Source organism: Conger conger, chromosome 11 (genome assembly GCF_963514075.1).
Source record: "Conger conger chromosome 11, fConCon1.1, whole genome shotgun sequence".
NCBI lineage: Eukaryota > Metazoa > Chordata > Actinopteri > Anguilliformes > Congridae > Conger > Conger conger.
This window is the reverse complement of record NC_083770.1, coordinates 25,730,871-25,744,309: the sequence shown is the minus strand read 5'-3', so window position 1 is coordinate 25,744,309 and position 13,439 is coordinate 25,730,871. Positions and strand designations below refer to the sequence as shown.

Below are 13,439 nucleotides of genomic sequence, written 5' to 3'. Positions count from 1 at the left end.
TGTGGACCAGGGCACCTAATTACAAGCTAGTGGTCAGTATTTTTCATCCAACAACCAAAGAATAATCAGACAGGGTGATGTCTTTGTTCCAAAATATTTTTGTTGAACCTTTTTTTAAAAAAAAGAAAAGATTTTACCCCCAATTTCCCCCATTTTTCACAACCAGCAACCCCTCCTGCTGACGTCAGGCTTACCCCCATCATTCCCCAGCAAGGTGAGCTAAACGTGGCCATAACCAGCAGTGGTGTGACTGGGACTCCAACACCCAGTCATAGGGCTCACTCTATTGAATCTTTTATTAACTGGAAAGTCAGTAAAATGTAAATATGTTTTGGAAGACAAGCTTATTCCCCCACCAGGTCTGATGCTGGGTGGGAGCAGGATGCATTAGGCAGAGATCGAGCTGTGCAGCACAGTATGGCCAGTGGGGGTGACGCAGGAATCAATGGCTCCAAAGAGATAGATCGATGACTTACCTCAAAATAGAATCAGGATCCTTTACCTGTTCTATGAGAGCAGTGTGTGGCTGAAACCCCTCGTGCTGTTCCAACAAGGATCAAAGTGCATCTAGAATAGAACAGTCCCTGTATGTCTTTCTATTCAGACAGTATCAGGCACCTTCTCAAATTAAGCAGGAAACGCTGAAGTGCTCTTTCTGCGGCTTTAAAGGTAAGTGTTCTTCCTTAGGATGTGACCCAGTACCTGTCAGGAAAGGTAGGGGAGTCTTGCCTTCCAGTTCTAGGAGAGTCGAGATGCATTGAAATTCAAACAGAAAGCAGCTCTAAAAGGAGCCTCACTGAGACCTAAAAGCTACTTAGCCTCAAGCCGCTGCAGCTAAGTGTTCCCTCCCCTCTTTCTTTTGCATAATTACCTTGTTCAAACATCTTGCAAGCTAATCATGTTTACAAAATGCAACGGTTGTGCCATAAATCCAGTTAAATGGCAGACATCTTCGTTTGATATTCCAGGCAGGTTAATAACGGATATAGATGCCTGACTGGTTATGAAAATCACCGAATAGAGGACATGGCTGACAAACAGGCAGGTTTGTAACAGAAGCCACAAAATAGACAGTTCAGATATTAAAGTACAGGTCAGTACACATATTGACTACAAACCCTATAAGGGACATTCTCTCTGTCTTTGCAAGGAAATGCCTTGTGTAATACAGGCACCCTATTGATATACTATTGCACTATTTCTTTACTCTGTAAATAAGCAATTTTACAGCCAACACCAAGGATGTTTGTGAGCAAGAAACCTCCAAATTTGAATTGAAAACCGAACTGGTTTCGAGCAAGAGAGAAAAAAAACGTTGTTATGTTTTGACATAAAAAATACAATCTCTGGGCAAAAAGTCCTTATGAAAAATGAAGTAAAGAGTGCAGTAGAGCTCTGAACATCCAATATGGCTCCCATCAGTCTTTGGCCCAGTATAACAGAAGAAGAAATGGGAGGACATTATTTATCCTTACTGCTCGCTGTTATAGTCTCTGGAATATACAGCAACAGAAATGGACCAGTAACTTTATAAATACAATCAATCACATTACACAAGTATGCTTGTTTAAATAATTTTTTTGCATGTGTCCCATATATCTTAATATCCAAAATCATACTACATTAAAAGATGAATGCTGTAAAATAAATGGCTATATTAAATTAACTACCACTGCACTACACTTTGTGTGAGCACAGCTCTACAGACATTTACCTCTCTTAAGAGTATTTGCTTTGTTGTTACTCTAAGGTTTGAGATGGTAGATGTGACTTGTATTTCTGGAAAAGAGCAAACCTGTGAGAACATACGCCTACACAAGACTAATTCAACCATTTTAGAAACGACCCAGAGATAGCTGAAATAGATTTGAGTATTTAATAATAAAACAGTACATTACTTTCATACTTCCATAATATATTGCAACATGATGGGGTTTCTCTGTAAATTAATTCGATTAGGAACCAATTAACTATAAAATAACAGATTGTGTCATTGAAACATGTAATATACCCTCCTTTACTTGAGTACCTGCTTGTCCCAGTGCTGATTTGTACAGACACTGTTAGTTTGCAAAGTATCTGACAGTTAAACCAGGGAAAAGGCACCAGTAGCTTTGTGATAAAAATGATAAATTCTATAAGATAAATATAACAATTTGCAATGTCCAGGTTAGCAAATAACACAGTGGAATGAAAGCACCACTATAGAAAAAAGAAAACTTCCTCATCATTTACTAAGCTGATGAATCTTCCAAGCCACCTGAAATTCTGACACGAACCAGGATAACGCTCTTTACCATAGACATGCCTATCCAACAGCATGCCAGGCATGATATGATTTTATTTTTCTCTTATATACATCTTGTAACCCAACCACTTTAATTATATAGAAACACATGCTAAACCATACCCTATCTAGCCAAGAAAAAGGTAACATGCATTTTAATATCGTTTCAGCAAAACACAAATTTAATAAGAAATTTTGATTGCTTCTGGCTCAGTGAATAATAAACCAAAACTTTTGATTCACATAATTCTTCAGGGGGTTTGACTGAATAAAGAATATTTCACATTTTCTCTCCAATATAAACCTTTCACTTTTTACCTCTCAGCTTCTGTAGCAATAAATTCATAGCACCCGCCTGGCTGAGATTAAAGAATGCAAGGGCTTTGAATAACGGTTTGGCATTTGATGTAAAAAAAACTGTACATTAACTTGGAATACTGGCTATTTGGAGCACAAGCTTATAATTATCTGGTGTATTATTATAATGTCTTAAATAATAAAGTTACTGGTCTTTCAAATTCCCTTTGAACTGAATTTATGATCTGAAAGAATAGTAATGCAGCAAAGAGAATCCGGGACCAGAGAAATAAGGAATACAGTAAGCTAATTCACTCAAATCTATAATGAAAAAAGCAGAGGGGAGAAACACTTTGCCTGTATTCCACTTTTAAGTATTTTCAGAATGGAATATATTCATTCATCTGGAATTACTATCATCTAAGGCAATTATAATCTGTGAGCAATTTTAAATGAAGGACAACTTAATTTAACAAAACATCTATTGTTTTTTATAACAATATGAAATGCAAGACCTTTGACACAGTAAATTACCTGACAAGCAATTCAAAAGTAATGTATGTTAGGTCTATCATATGATGCAACTGGAATGATCATTTTGATGTCAAAACATCCTATATACAGTACCAGTCAACACCAGTACCAGTTTGGACACAACTGTTTGGACTTTTTATGTTTTTTCCTATTGGGGTTTTATGTTCTTTGTTGTAATCAAACAATTCAAATGTGGTCAAAGTGCAGATTCTCAGCTTTTATTAAAGGCTGTTTTTGTACATATTGGTTTCTCCATGTAGTAATTACAGTACTTTAATATAAATAGCCCCTCATTTCAATGTTTGAAACGTGATATGAACATAATATGCTACCAAATGGATCTCCATGGGAACTATGGAGTGGGACTAGATTCTGCTCTAAATGACACCAAAACAGTACAGAATGTATTTGTTGGATAAAATGGCTTTATGTCATCAAGCATCCAAGGTATGAGATGAGCCTCAAACCATTGCTGCCAGATATGCTGAAGATATTACTAGGGAAATTTCTCCTGACTAATTTTCCTGTTTAACTCAATGGAAGCATAATTCAGATGATTCACCCTTGAAGTATCTACTGTACATCCAGTAGAAGCACGGTTGTTTGAGGCTGGTTTGATATGTCGGACCCTTGATGACTTAAAGCCATTTAGCCGACAAATGTGTTCCATACTGTATCAGCATAATTTACAGCTGAATCTAGTCCCACCCCCCAATTCCCACAGAGATCCATTCAAATGCAAAGAGTTACAGTATCGCTTGTAGGACAACCTGAAAATAAGATATCCAGACTCTAGTGATATTAATAGGTCACAGACATCAGGAAGTTATGGTATGCAATGGATATTCAACCAAATACAAAATATGACTATTTTATTCAAGATTATGTTAATTTGTCTCAAACATTGAAATGGGGGGTCTGTGTATAAAAAGTGCTGTTATTACTACATGGTGAAACCAAAATGTATAAAAATGTGATTCAATAAAAGCTGAGAATCTGGACCACATACAAATTGTTTGATTACACTGTTTGTCAATTAATAAATCTAAAAATCCAGAAAAAGGCAAGGTGTCTCCAAACCTTTAACTAGTACTGTATTACACAAGTTAGTATGTCTTTCATGTATAATGATGTGCCTACAGAATAAAAGATGGTACATTACATCTGAAATAAAAATAGTTTCTAGTTCTGTGACATTTCATATGCATTCATACATGTGTTCTCGTTTTATATTTTGCTTCCATCTATTTAATATACTTTATTACATGGTGAAAGTGCAAGAATTAATCAGAACAACGCTCAACACTTGTGTAATTCTATTTGGTGCCACCTACTGGATATTGCTTTAAACATTTCACATTTTCACAATTAAATTTCATACATACAAGTGTCATAAGTGTCATTATTATGTGATTATTAAACCTATTCTTATAGGACTGTTTTTGAGCACATTCGACTAATTGGATCAGTGCATTTTTCATAAAGATTTAATTTGAAGGAATTCTAATGGAATTAAAAAGTCTTACATTTCTGGAATAATGTAGGTTAAATTAAACAGAAATGTGATTTGGAAATCAGAAAGAATATTAAGTCACGGAGACGAAACCACCAAGACAGAATTGAACAAGGGCATAGCTTTTATATGATTTACAAGGGAAAGAAGGAAACCATTGAAAAATATATTAAATGATAACAGTTGTTCTCCGTCTTCTCCCAGCACCAGTTGAGAAACATAATATAGCCTCCACACTGTGAGCCAAAGACTCCAGGGTATCTCTTACTATTCAGGTTGACTGCAACTTTTTGTTGCTGGGTGGATGCACCCTACACAGAACAACAGGAAGTTGTCCAGCCAAACACTAGAAATGCCACACATGTGATACATTATTCAAGCACAAAGTCAGGGGAAGTAGCAGGCAGGAAACTAATTGAGAAACAAAACGGCAACATGCATCAGTGTCAAGCAAGAAATGAGTCAAATCATTGGGGTGAATCAAAAGGAAATTGCCAGTTGTCTCCTCAAATACGACACACAGGTGTTCCTGTACGGAAATAGACACAGAGGCGCCCTTGGCGAATATTGCTGGAACAATCTGTGCTTGGCACAGCTAGAGGCACCTCGACAGATGAGACACACTTCAGACTAATCAATCCTGTGGATCTTTTTCTCTGCGAGATGAAAAACCTCATCCAGGCACATCCTCGGGCAACAATCATCCGTTGCTCCTGTAAGAGGACTGATTTTAGAAGGCAGATCATGAAATCTAAAGACTGAGACAGACAGAAACCGGGAGAGAGAGTACAATTCCAAGCCATGCAACAGTTTGTGCAGAACACCCGCCAGGGGCCGTAGACAGTGACTATTGAGCTGAAATTCAAAATCAATGATTTAATAGACTGCAGAAATTCAGCCTGTGATACTGTCAGCACCCATCACACATAATAATGTAGAATACAGTAAGACCAGCATAGCTGAAAAGAGACAGTACAGAAAAGTATGAGAAGGTGATAAATGGACAACTAATACCTCACATAACCACAAATCCCTACTCTTACCTCCTGAGAAACATGCAACTTTACTTGGAAGATGACGGGATATTCTTGCAGTCATCAGCCGAATACAATCGACTCTTGATCATGCCCCAGTGTGTTTCTATGACAACCAATACCCCATTGTTTAAGGTATTTCCTGGCTGCAGCTCTGACCTGCAATCACAGTGGTCTAATCTTCCCTCCTGCGCAGATGTCAGTGCACTGTGAGCCTCAGCTCTGCTACCATGGAAATGGAGCCACTGGGAGTTAATGTAGTGCCTCACCTCCTCTGGTGAGAAATGTATAATTAGCATCTGGTACCCTTGCCACAGAGAAGCACAGCAAATGTGCAAATGCAATGGGACTGCTTCACACACCCTGTACCTGTAGCACTTCCTACACCTCAAAGTGCTCTGAAAAGTGTGATGAGGGGAGAGATAGAGGGCGATAGGAATGCAATACTTAAAATGGCACTACAGGATTAGTATTGACATGGCGGAAAGGATTCTTGATTTAGGTCCATGTTTTCTAGGAAACGTGAACTGGAAACAAATGACATTTCAGGGAAACAGGTGCTTAAAAGACAAGCAATTGACAACCAGTAGACATGGACCACATTTCATTTATTAGTCCTTTAATAAGATAACTGCTTCTTTAATTTTCTTTGTTAACGGTAATAATGAAGAAGTTAACCCCAGACCGATGTCCAGAACGATGCCAATTACAAATGCCGGTGCTGCAACTGAGCAGCAGCTTTCTTTCTTTGTAATTACATGCAAGTCTCTGACATACAGTATGAAAAATCACTAGTTAAGGGACAGATTCCATCAGGAGCCTGAACCCTTGAACAAAAGGCAGGACAGGGGTGAAGAGGGGAGGAGCGTTCCGGAGATTTTGGGGACAGGAGGGCAGGCGCATCCTTCTGGGCCCTCCCGTACCGACTCCCCACCCCCCTCCCCCTGGCGTGGTGGGCTGGCCCGACCGAAAGCAGGAATCTGACTGGTTCATGCCTGCCTTACAGAGGATCCTGAGAAACCATTGTTGTTCATTTTGCTCTTTGTTTGGAGGCGTCTTTAAAAAAAAACAAACAAAAACAAAAAATAATTCCAAGTCAACTCAATTCTCGCCCCAGAATCCACCTAGCCCGGTATATCCACCCACCCACCCCCACCGTCGTAACCATAAAAAAAGGTAAAAACAAGGTCTACTGCAGAATGGCTTAACTCCTCACAGTCAAGGGGGGGAGCCTGTGGTCCTTAGGAGCTGAGGGACGCCTGGTGGTCTTGCGGCTGTTCCGTCTGGTCTGGATGGTCTTGCCGGGCGGGGGTCTCCGGGCGTCAGGCTGGCGCCTCCCCTTGGGCCCCCTCCGCCTCGCCCTCTGCCCCAATCGGCTCCTCCCTGGCCCCGCTGGTCACTTGCGTGAGTGCAGTGTGTCCTGGAATTTGGTGCTGGTGTATCGGACGTGGAAGCCCTTCTTGTTGATGGTGTCATCGGAGCGGAACTTGATGACGATGGAGTCGCCGGCGGAGTAGATCTCCTCGGGGGGCTGGGGGGGAGAAATGACAGCGGTTCACCAGCCTTCCCCCGCAAACGCTAAGCTGTTTATGTGCATGCCAGCTTAAAGCAGGAAAGATGAATGCGTTGAGGGGGGTCGGGGAGCTGTCACTCAAGCCACTAAATCATACTATGGGTCTCTAATGAGCTTTTCACTTAACTCCACAATCTTCAGTTTGCTTTGCTGCTCTGCTTTAAATAGCCTGAATATCCCAGTGGTGCAGCATGCATTAAGCGCTCTCATATACCTGCCAATTTTGATTTACTGGGATAGGTGTCAGGAAAAGAAGCTGAACTCATTGAGCTGCCATAAATGAAATCAAGCTGTTCTCTGACCTATCAAACAGCCCTTTCAACCCCCCGCACCCTGTCCGCCCCAGCCTCTCGCTGCCCCATTAGCCGCGGCTCCCTCTGCAGACAATCGCTCAGAAGCCTGATTGGCACCCTCAGATTGCCAGGGCTCCTTTTATCATGCTCTGTAGCTACAGATCATGAAGCAGTACATCACAACCTGGAGGGAACGAATCAGCGGTAATGAAGCCATTAAAGGCCGGGAGCATGGAGGAAAAGCAGAGCGCGGCGCAGCCCCATTCCCATTACTCCACACGGGTACTGAAAAGACCCGCCAGAAGATAAACCGGCCTTCCAATCACAGCCCATGTCAATAACGAGTGGCAGACCTGCTTCCCAGCCCGGCGCAGTGTTGACATCGATAAAGACCCCGATAATGGAGAGCCCAGACAGTGCTGTGTTTCCGCCCCCTCCCCCTGTGCTTTCCAGGAGCTGGGCTTACCCCTGATCCACAGTAGCGGCCCAGCCTTGGGGACTTGTTGTCGGCGCCGTCAAAGAGCTCCATGTAGTCGTAGCCGCAGTCGGCCTCCTCCTCGATCTCGAAGGTCTGGAAAATGAGCTCCACGCCGTAGCCCTTCTCCGCCGAAATCACCCACTGGCAGTCCGAGGCTCCGGGGTAGTTATTATCACCAAACTGGGCATGGGAGTACAGGTCTTTTGTCTTGACCTCTGCCTTCAGACGACCTCCACACTCTAAATAAAAACAGAAAAGCACACACACAGTATAGAGGGTGAAAAAGGGAACAATGCAGCTGCTAAATACACTAAATATCAAATACATATTCTATAAGCATGAACACACTGAGAGAAAGACAAATGTTACAAGCTTACAAATGTTGTAACATATATCTGTACTTCAGCAAAACACAACACTGGTCAGCTTATAGGAAGATTGCACCAAAATGAGATCATTCCATGACAGGTGCACTATTCTGTTGCTGTAACCTTGCCTACCTGGGTGCTAAATTAACTACCTGCTGTGTGGGAGGCCTCAAAGCCCTTCTTCTGCACCGAGTTGTCTGAGAAGAAGCGGATGAACATCTTGTTGGCACTGGAGATGACTGGCTGTGGTTTTTTGGTGCCGCAGTAGCGGCCCAGGCTGGGGGCCTTGCCATCGCGCCCATCGTAGATCTCAATGTGGTCATAGGCGCATTCCAGGTGGGCCTCCATGTCGATCTCGTTGAAGGCCTTGAAAGACAGAGATGAATACAGCATGAGGGCGAGAGGGAAGGGCGGATCACCAGGAGAGCGCATTTGCCGAACATCCTTACATATTACAGACACAAGGCACACGTTTCTCTCACAGAGCGCCGTCTCACTGCAAGCCCACATACTCACAAATGCACAGATCAGAAAAAGCTCACATGCATGAATTCTCTTTCATTCTTTTGAGTGAACCCACGTTCGCCTTGATCTTGCAAAGTTTTCCAAGCAATGAAGAGGGACAGAACTCAAAGCACAAAGACAGGAAGCCATGCAAGAAAAATCAGGGGAATGAAAAATTCAGGAAAGAAGCCAGCCAACCCTGCTAAGCTGAGGGCGCCCACTGTGCAGCCGAATCCCCAATCACTCCAGCAGCTGACCGGCACACATCCGTGGGACACAGGAGCGAATGAGCAACGGACACAATGGGAGGGGGGTGGGGCACGTACGAGTTTGATGCGATGGCCAGGGGTGGTAGACAGGACCCAGGAGCATGCCTTCTTGCTGGGGTATTTATCAGGCCAATTGGGGCTTGTGATGACACCAGTCACGCTGTTCACAATGTGATCGCAGCCCGCTGCAAAAACACATCCACAGAGTCAGAATGGCTCCCCTCTCCCCAAGCCAGACACTGAGCTCTTGTATTCTTGGCGCACGCCCAACCTGAACCTCTGCAATTGGAAGATATTCCCTAAAAATACCCAGCAGAGCTGGGTTGCTGGCGTTACGCCGGGCATAATGCAGGACCCCCGGGGACGGGGACCAGGCGGGCAGGGGCGTCAGTACCTTCTTTGCAATCGTGCCTGTTTTCGTGCAGCACAAAGCCACTCCGGCACTGGCAGCTGTAGCTCCCGAAGGTGTTGACACACTCGTGCTGGCAGCCGCCGTTCTCCTTGGAGCACTCGTCCTTGTCTGGGAAGGAGACACCTCAGTGACTGCTCGCCCACCGAGCTCCCCTCGCCCTCCGCAGCCCATGGCCACATGTCAATCGCAAATCACCATGACAGCAATCCCAACCTCCCACACGCATTCCCCAGGCGACGCCCTCCCTCCCGTGACTCACCGGAGAAGAACTGGGCCTTGAAACCTTTCTTGGAAACGGTGTTGTCAGACTTGAACTCGATGCGCATGTTGTTGTACTGGGAGGTGATGGCTTCTGGCTTCTCAGCACCACAGAATTTCCCGTGCAGCTTAGAGTCTGCAGATAGCCCACTTCTCACCTCCACATAATCATACTTGCACACCTGGAGAGATAAACGTCTGGTGTGAAGTGATTCCAACAGCCTCCATGAATTATTACACACATATTTATTCCAACAATATGAAACCAGATGCACCAGATATGAAACTGAAAAGAAACAACAATGTGTAAATGGACTGCTTTGTCATGTGATAATCTCAGCTAAGGAAACATGTAGGAGCACAGTGAAGACTGTTATTGTGAGTGCCACAGGTGCAACCTCTCTCTTGTGCAAATATAACAATATAACGATAAATATTCCCTCCAAAGTCACTTCAAATAATTAAAAATGTTAAAACCATAAAAATACAATATCCTCTCCCAAGGCGCTCACATCGTTGCCCTCAGTCTCGAAGACGTCGAACAGCAGGGTGATGCGGTACTGGGTGGGGGCCACCAGCTGCCAGATGCAGTTCTTGTTGGGCGGGTACTCCCTGGGCCAGCCGGGGCTGGTGATGGAGCCGTTGAGTTTGGTGATAAAGCCTCCACAGGCAGCTACAGTGAGGACATGAGGATTAACAGAGTGGACACAAAACCACCACCAAACCGTGACCAATCCATTCTGAGAGCACTGAGCTCTCACCAGTCCACATTGACATTTCACTGCACGTGTTCGTAAGGAAATTCAGGTAAGCAAGCTTCCCATTTAACAGCAAGGCAATGTTCAAAATCTGTAGTGCAGTTTATCAGCTGGACTGACAAAAACACCGGACATCAAAAGCAGTCCTCAGTTGTTCTAATGCAAAGTTCTCCTGCATTGTTCTGCAGGCGATTCCTGAGTAGTGATTTCAATGAAGCACTGCACCACAATAAATCAAAACAGATAATTCATGTCCAGCACTGCGAGATAAAACTGCTTCAGTGGCCTTGCGGTCAGCCCTGGCATCAGGAGATAATTATCAATCCTCAGTCATACCAAATGCTTAATAAATTATGCCCACTGCTGCAGTGCTTGACACTCCATATTAGAGACAGACTAGAGTGATGGTTCATCAAATGACCTGGCCTGGCCTGGTGCACATTTGTATAGTTGTGCGTGCACTGTACTATACGTCAAACTGCTTCAAATTTATCAGCGTGACCCTGTCATGTATATCACCTCCAGGATGCGACTACTGGACTACTTCTGGATTACTTTGATGTCTGTTGAGCACCCTGCGTTTATTTTCATGTTTTGCCTTAAGCAGTCTTATTTTTGCAGAACATAATTATGGTAGCTAGGTACTAGGTACTGACCAGTTTTAAGTGCAATAACCTACAAGTACCTCTACGGTAGATGTAGGTAGTGGTTAGATTTTGAGCGGAAGCAATAAAACAATAACCTCTGATTAGCTTAACAATACAGAAGTTTTGATGAATATATCAGGTGTGTAAAATAACGGGATTGACTTCACAGCATTCCTCTAGATACTTTGATTTGACCATCTCAAGGTTGTTTAAGTCAATCAATATCAGACAGAGGAAGAGTGGGACATTGCACAAGAAAGCAAAGCTATCTTGGGGTTTGCAATGGACTATAATCATAATATACTGTGACAATATTATATTGCAATGAAACTTTCTTTTATTTATCAACTTCTAATTTTATTTAGTGCCGTTTTAAAGAGTGGAGACAGCGACACAGCATGCTTACAGGGTCAAAGGAGTGTGTGAGAGATGGGAAATGGCATATTTGCAGGGACATGGTCTGTTTTTGAGTACAGAAGAGTGAGGCCTAACAGCCAAGCACAGTAGATTTGTAGGGACAGGCTGTTGTAACATGAGACAGTGATGAAGGGACAGCAAAGGAGGGTGTGAGAGATGGGAGGCGGTGTGTTTCTGGGTACAGAGCTAGGTGGTCGGTAAGTGGAGACAGGGGAAACGGTGTGTTTGTAAGGACAGAAGGCCGAGGTGTCGACATTGTTTTGATGTGTTTGCAGATGCAGGGTGGTAAAATATAAGCTCCAGGCTTTCACTCACCCTCACAGCTGCGCTTGTCGGATGCCAGCTCGTACCCGGGGTCACAAGCACACTTGTAGCTGCCCAGAGTGTTGACACAGCGCTGCTCACAGCGACCGTTGTCAGGTTTGGAGCACTCATCCATCTCTGCAGTACAAACAACAGATAGGAGTGAGTCACCAGCTCAACACCACCAATCTTATGTGGTGCGACAACAACACTCAAGATAAACTCATAAAAATGATTGATCCTGTCCTGCTTGCCGATTGGTTGATAAGCATTTGAGCTGCAACAATATTTATAATAACCATATAGTGTATCAATGTTTCTAGATCATGTTTTCTTGTAAAACTGCATCAATATGGACAAACCTGCATGGTTGACAAACACTGTCCACTATCAGCAACAGGGGGACACAAGGGGTAATAAGCATTTGTGCATTAAAATAATATGCAACAATAGAAAGAAATATGCAATAATATAATTCAGAAATTATGTTCCTACAAGGGTTACAAAGCAGCAGCACTTCGAGAATTAACAGCATCTGCTGCATTTTGGTGGAAAAAAAAATCAATCAAAGCTGATGCATCTCTGGCTTAGAAGTGGGCTCATCCTTATTGACTCTTTATCACAAGGATGTTTCCAGAAAAAAGAAGTCCTCTTTTCTTCCACATCTACTGAGTTTTTCCACTCCCAAGCAACCCCTTGTGCAAGCTTGGCTCTTGACCTCTGACCTTTGAAGAAGTTGGCAGCAAAGCCGGCCTTGTTGACGGATCCGTCAGAGACAAACTTCATCCACAGCTGGTTGGAGCTGGTCTTGATGTCGTCAGGCTTGTCGTAGCCGCAGAAGCGGCCCAGGAGGGGACTGTTCTCTGAGTTTCCGTCCCGCACCTCCAGGTAGTCGTAAGCGCAGCTGTCATGCCTCTCGATCTGCAGGGCGAGAGGGTCACATCAGAGGGCAGGAGGGCCAGTGGCACTGTGGGTAATCTGCCCTAAGAGAAAAGTGAGGAGCAGCACAGTGCAGCGTGCTTCGCCATGCATAACAAAAGCCCTGTTCTCACACCTGGCTTTCTGTGACAAATACTAGCACAGGATCTACACTTAATCCTGAAATTCCCTGAAATTCAATTCATTTTATGATTTTATCACCGCTTAAGAGGAAAGGGGGGGAGCAGTCACTCTACAGGAGAGAAAAATGATTCTTCTGGCTAATCCTTTATACTACAACGCAGATGCACAGCCACGACTGGGTTTTTATATTGACTTTCATTTTCTTCATGCTCATGCCAATATTATAATCATTTTTGAATCATCTTCAATATAGGGGGTCCTGGATTTTAAAATGGCTCTGCTTTTGTATCTCAGGCAGTGGAGTCGCAGAGAATACACAGAGTAACTGACTGGGGTTATCTCAGATTTAAGAGCAGCTCTTAAACAAAAGGAGGGAGGGCCAGCTGCAGGAAGGAAAGACTGATCTCACTAGGTCCACAGCCAGCTGGTGGA

General features: G+C 43.5%; 1 protein-coding gene across 1 annotated transcript in view; it reads right to left on the bottom strand.

Moving 5' to 3' along the window:
* Positions 1-6,252: 6,252 nt before the first annotated feature.
* Positions 6,253-13,439, bottom strand: part of bmp1a (bone morphogenetic protein 1a) — a 39,380-nt gene continuing 32,193 nt past the window's right edge. Inside the window, exons 12-20 of the mRNA XM_061260982.1 lie at positions 12,671-12,866; positions 11,958-12,083; positions 10,333-10,493; positions 9,822-10,002; positions 9,545-9,670; positions 9,208-9,335; positions 8,530-8,743; positions 7,998-8,248; positions 6,253-7,196 (exon numbers count right to left, since the gene is read on the bottom strand). Of these exons, the coding sequence (XP_061116966.1) occupies positions 7,062-7,196; positions 7,998-8,248; positions 8,530-8,743; positions 9,208-9,335; positions 9,545-9,670; positions 9,822-10,002; positions 10,333-10,493; positions 11,958-12,083; positions 12,671-12,866 (1,518 nt within the window). The 3' untranslated portion in view covers positions 6,253-7,061. The remainder of the gene's footprint in view (positions 7,197-7,997; positions 8,249-8,529; positions 8,744-9,207; positions 9,336-9,544; positions 9,671-9,821; positions 10,003-10,332; positions 10,494-11,957; positions 12,084-12,670; positions 12,867-13,439) is intronic.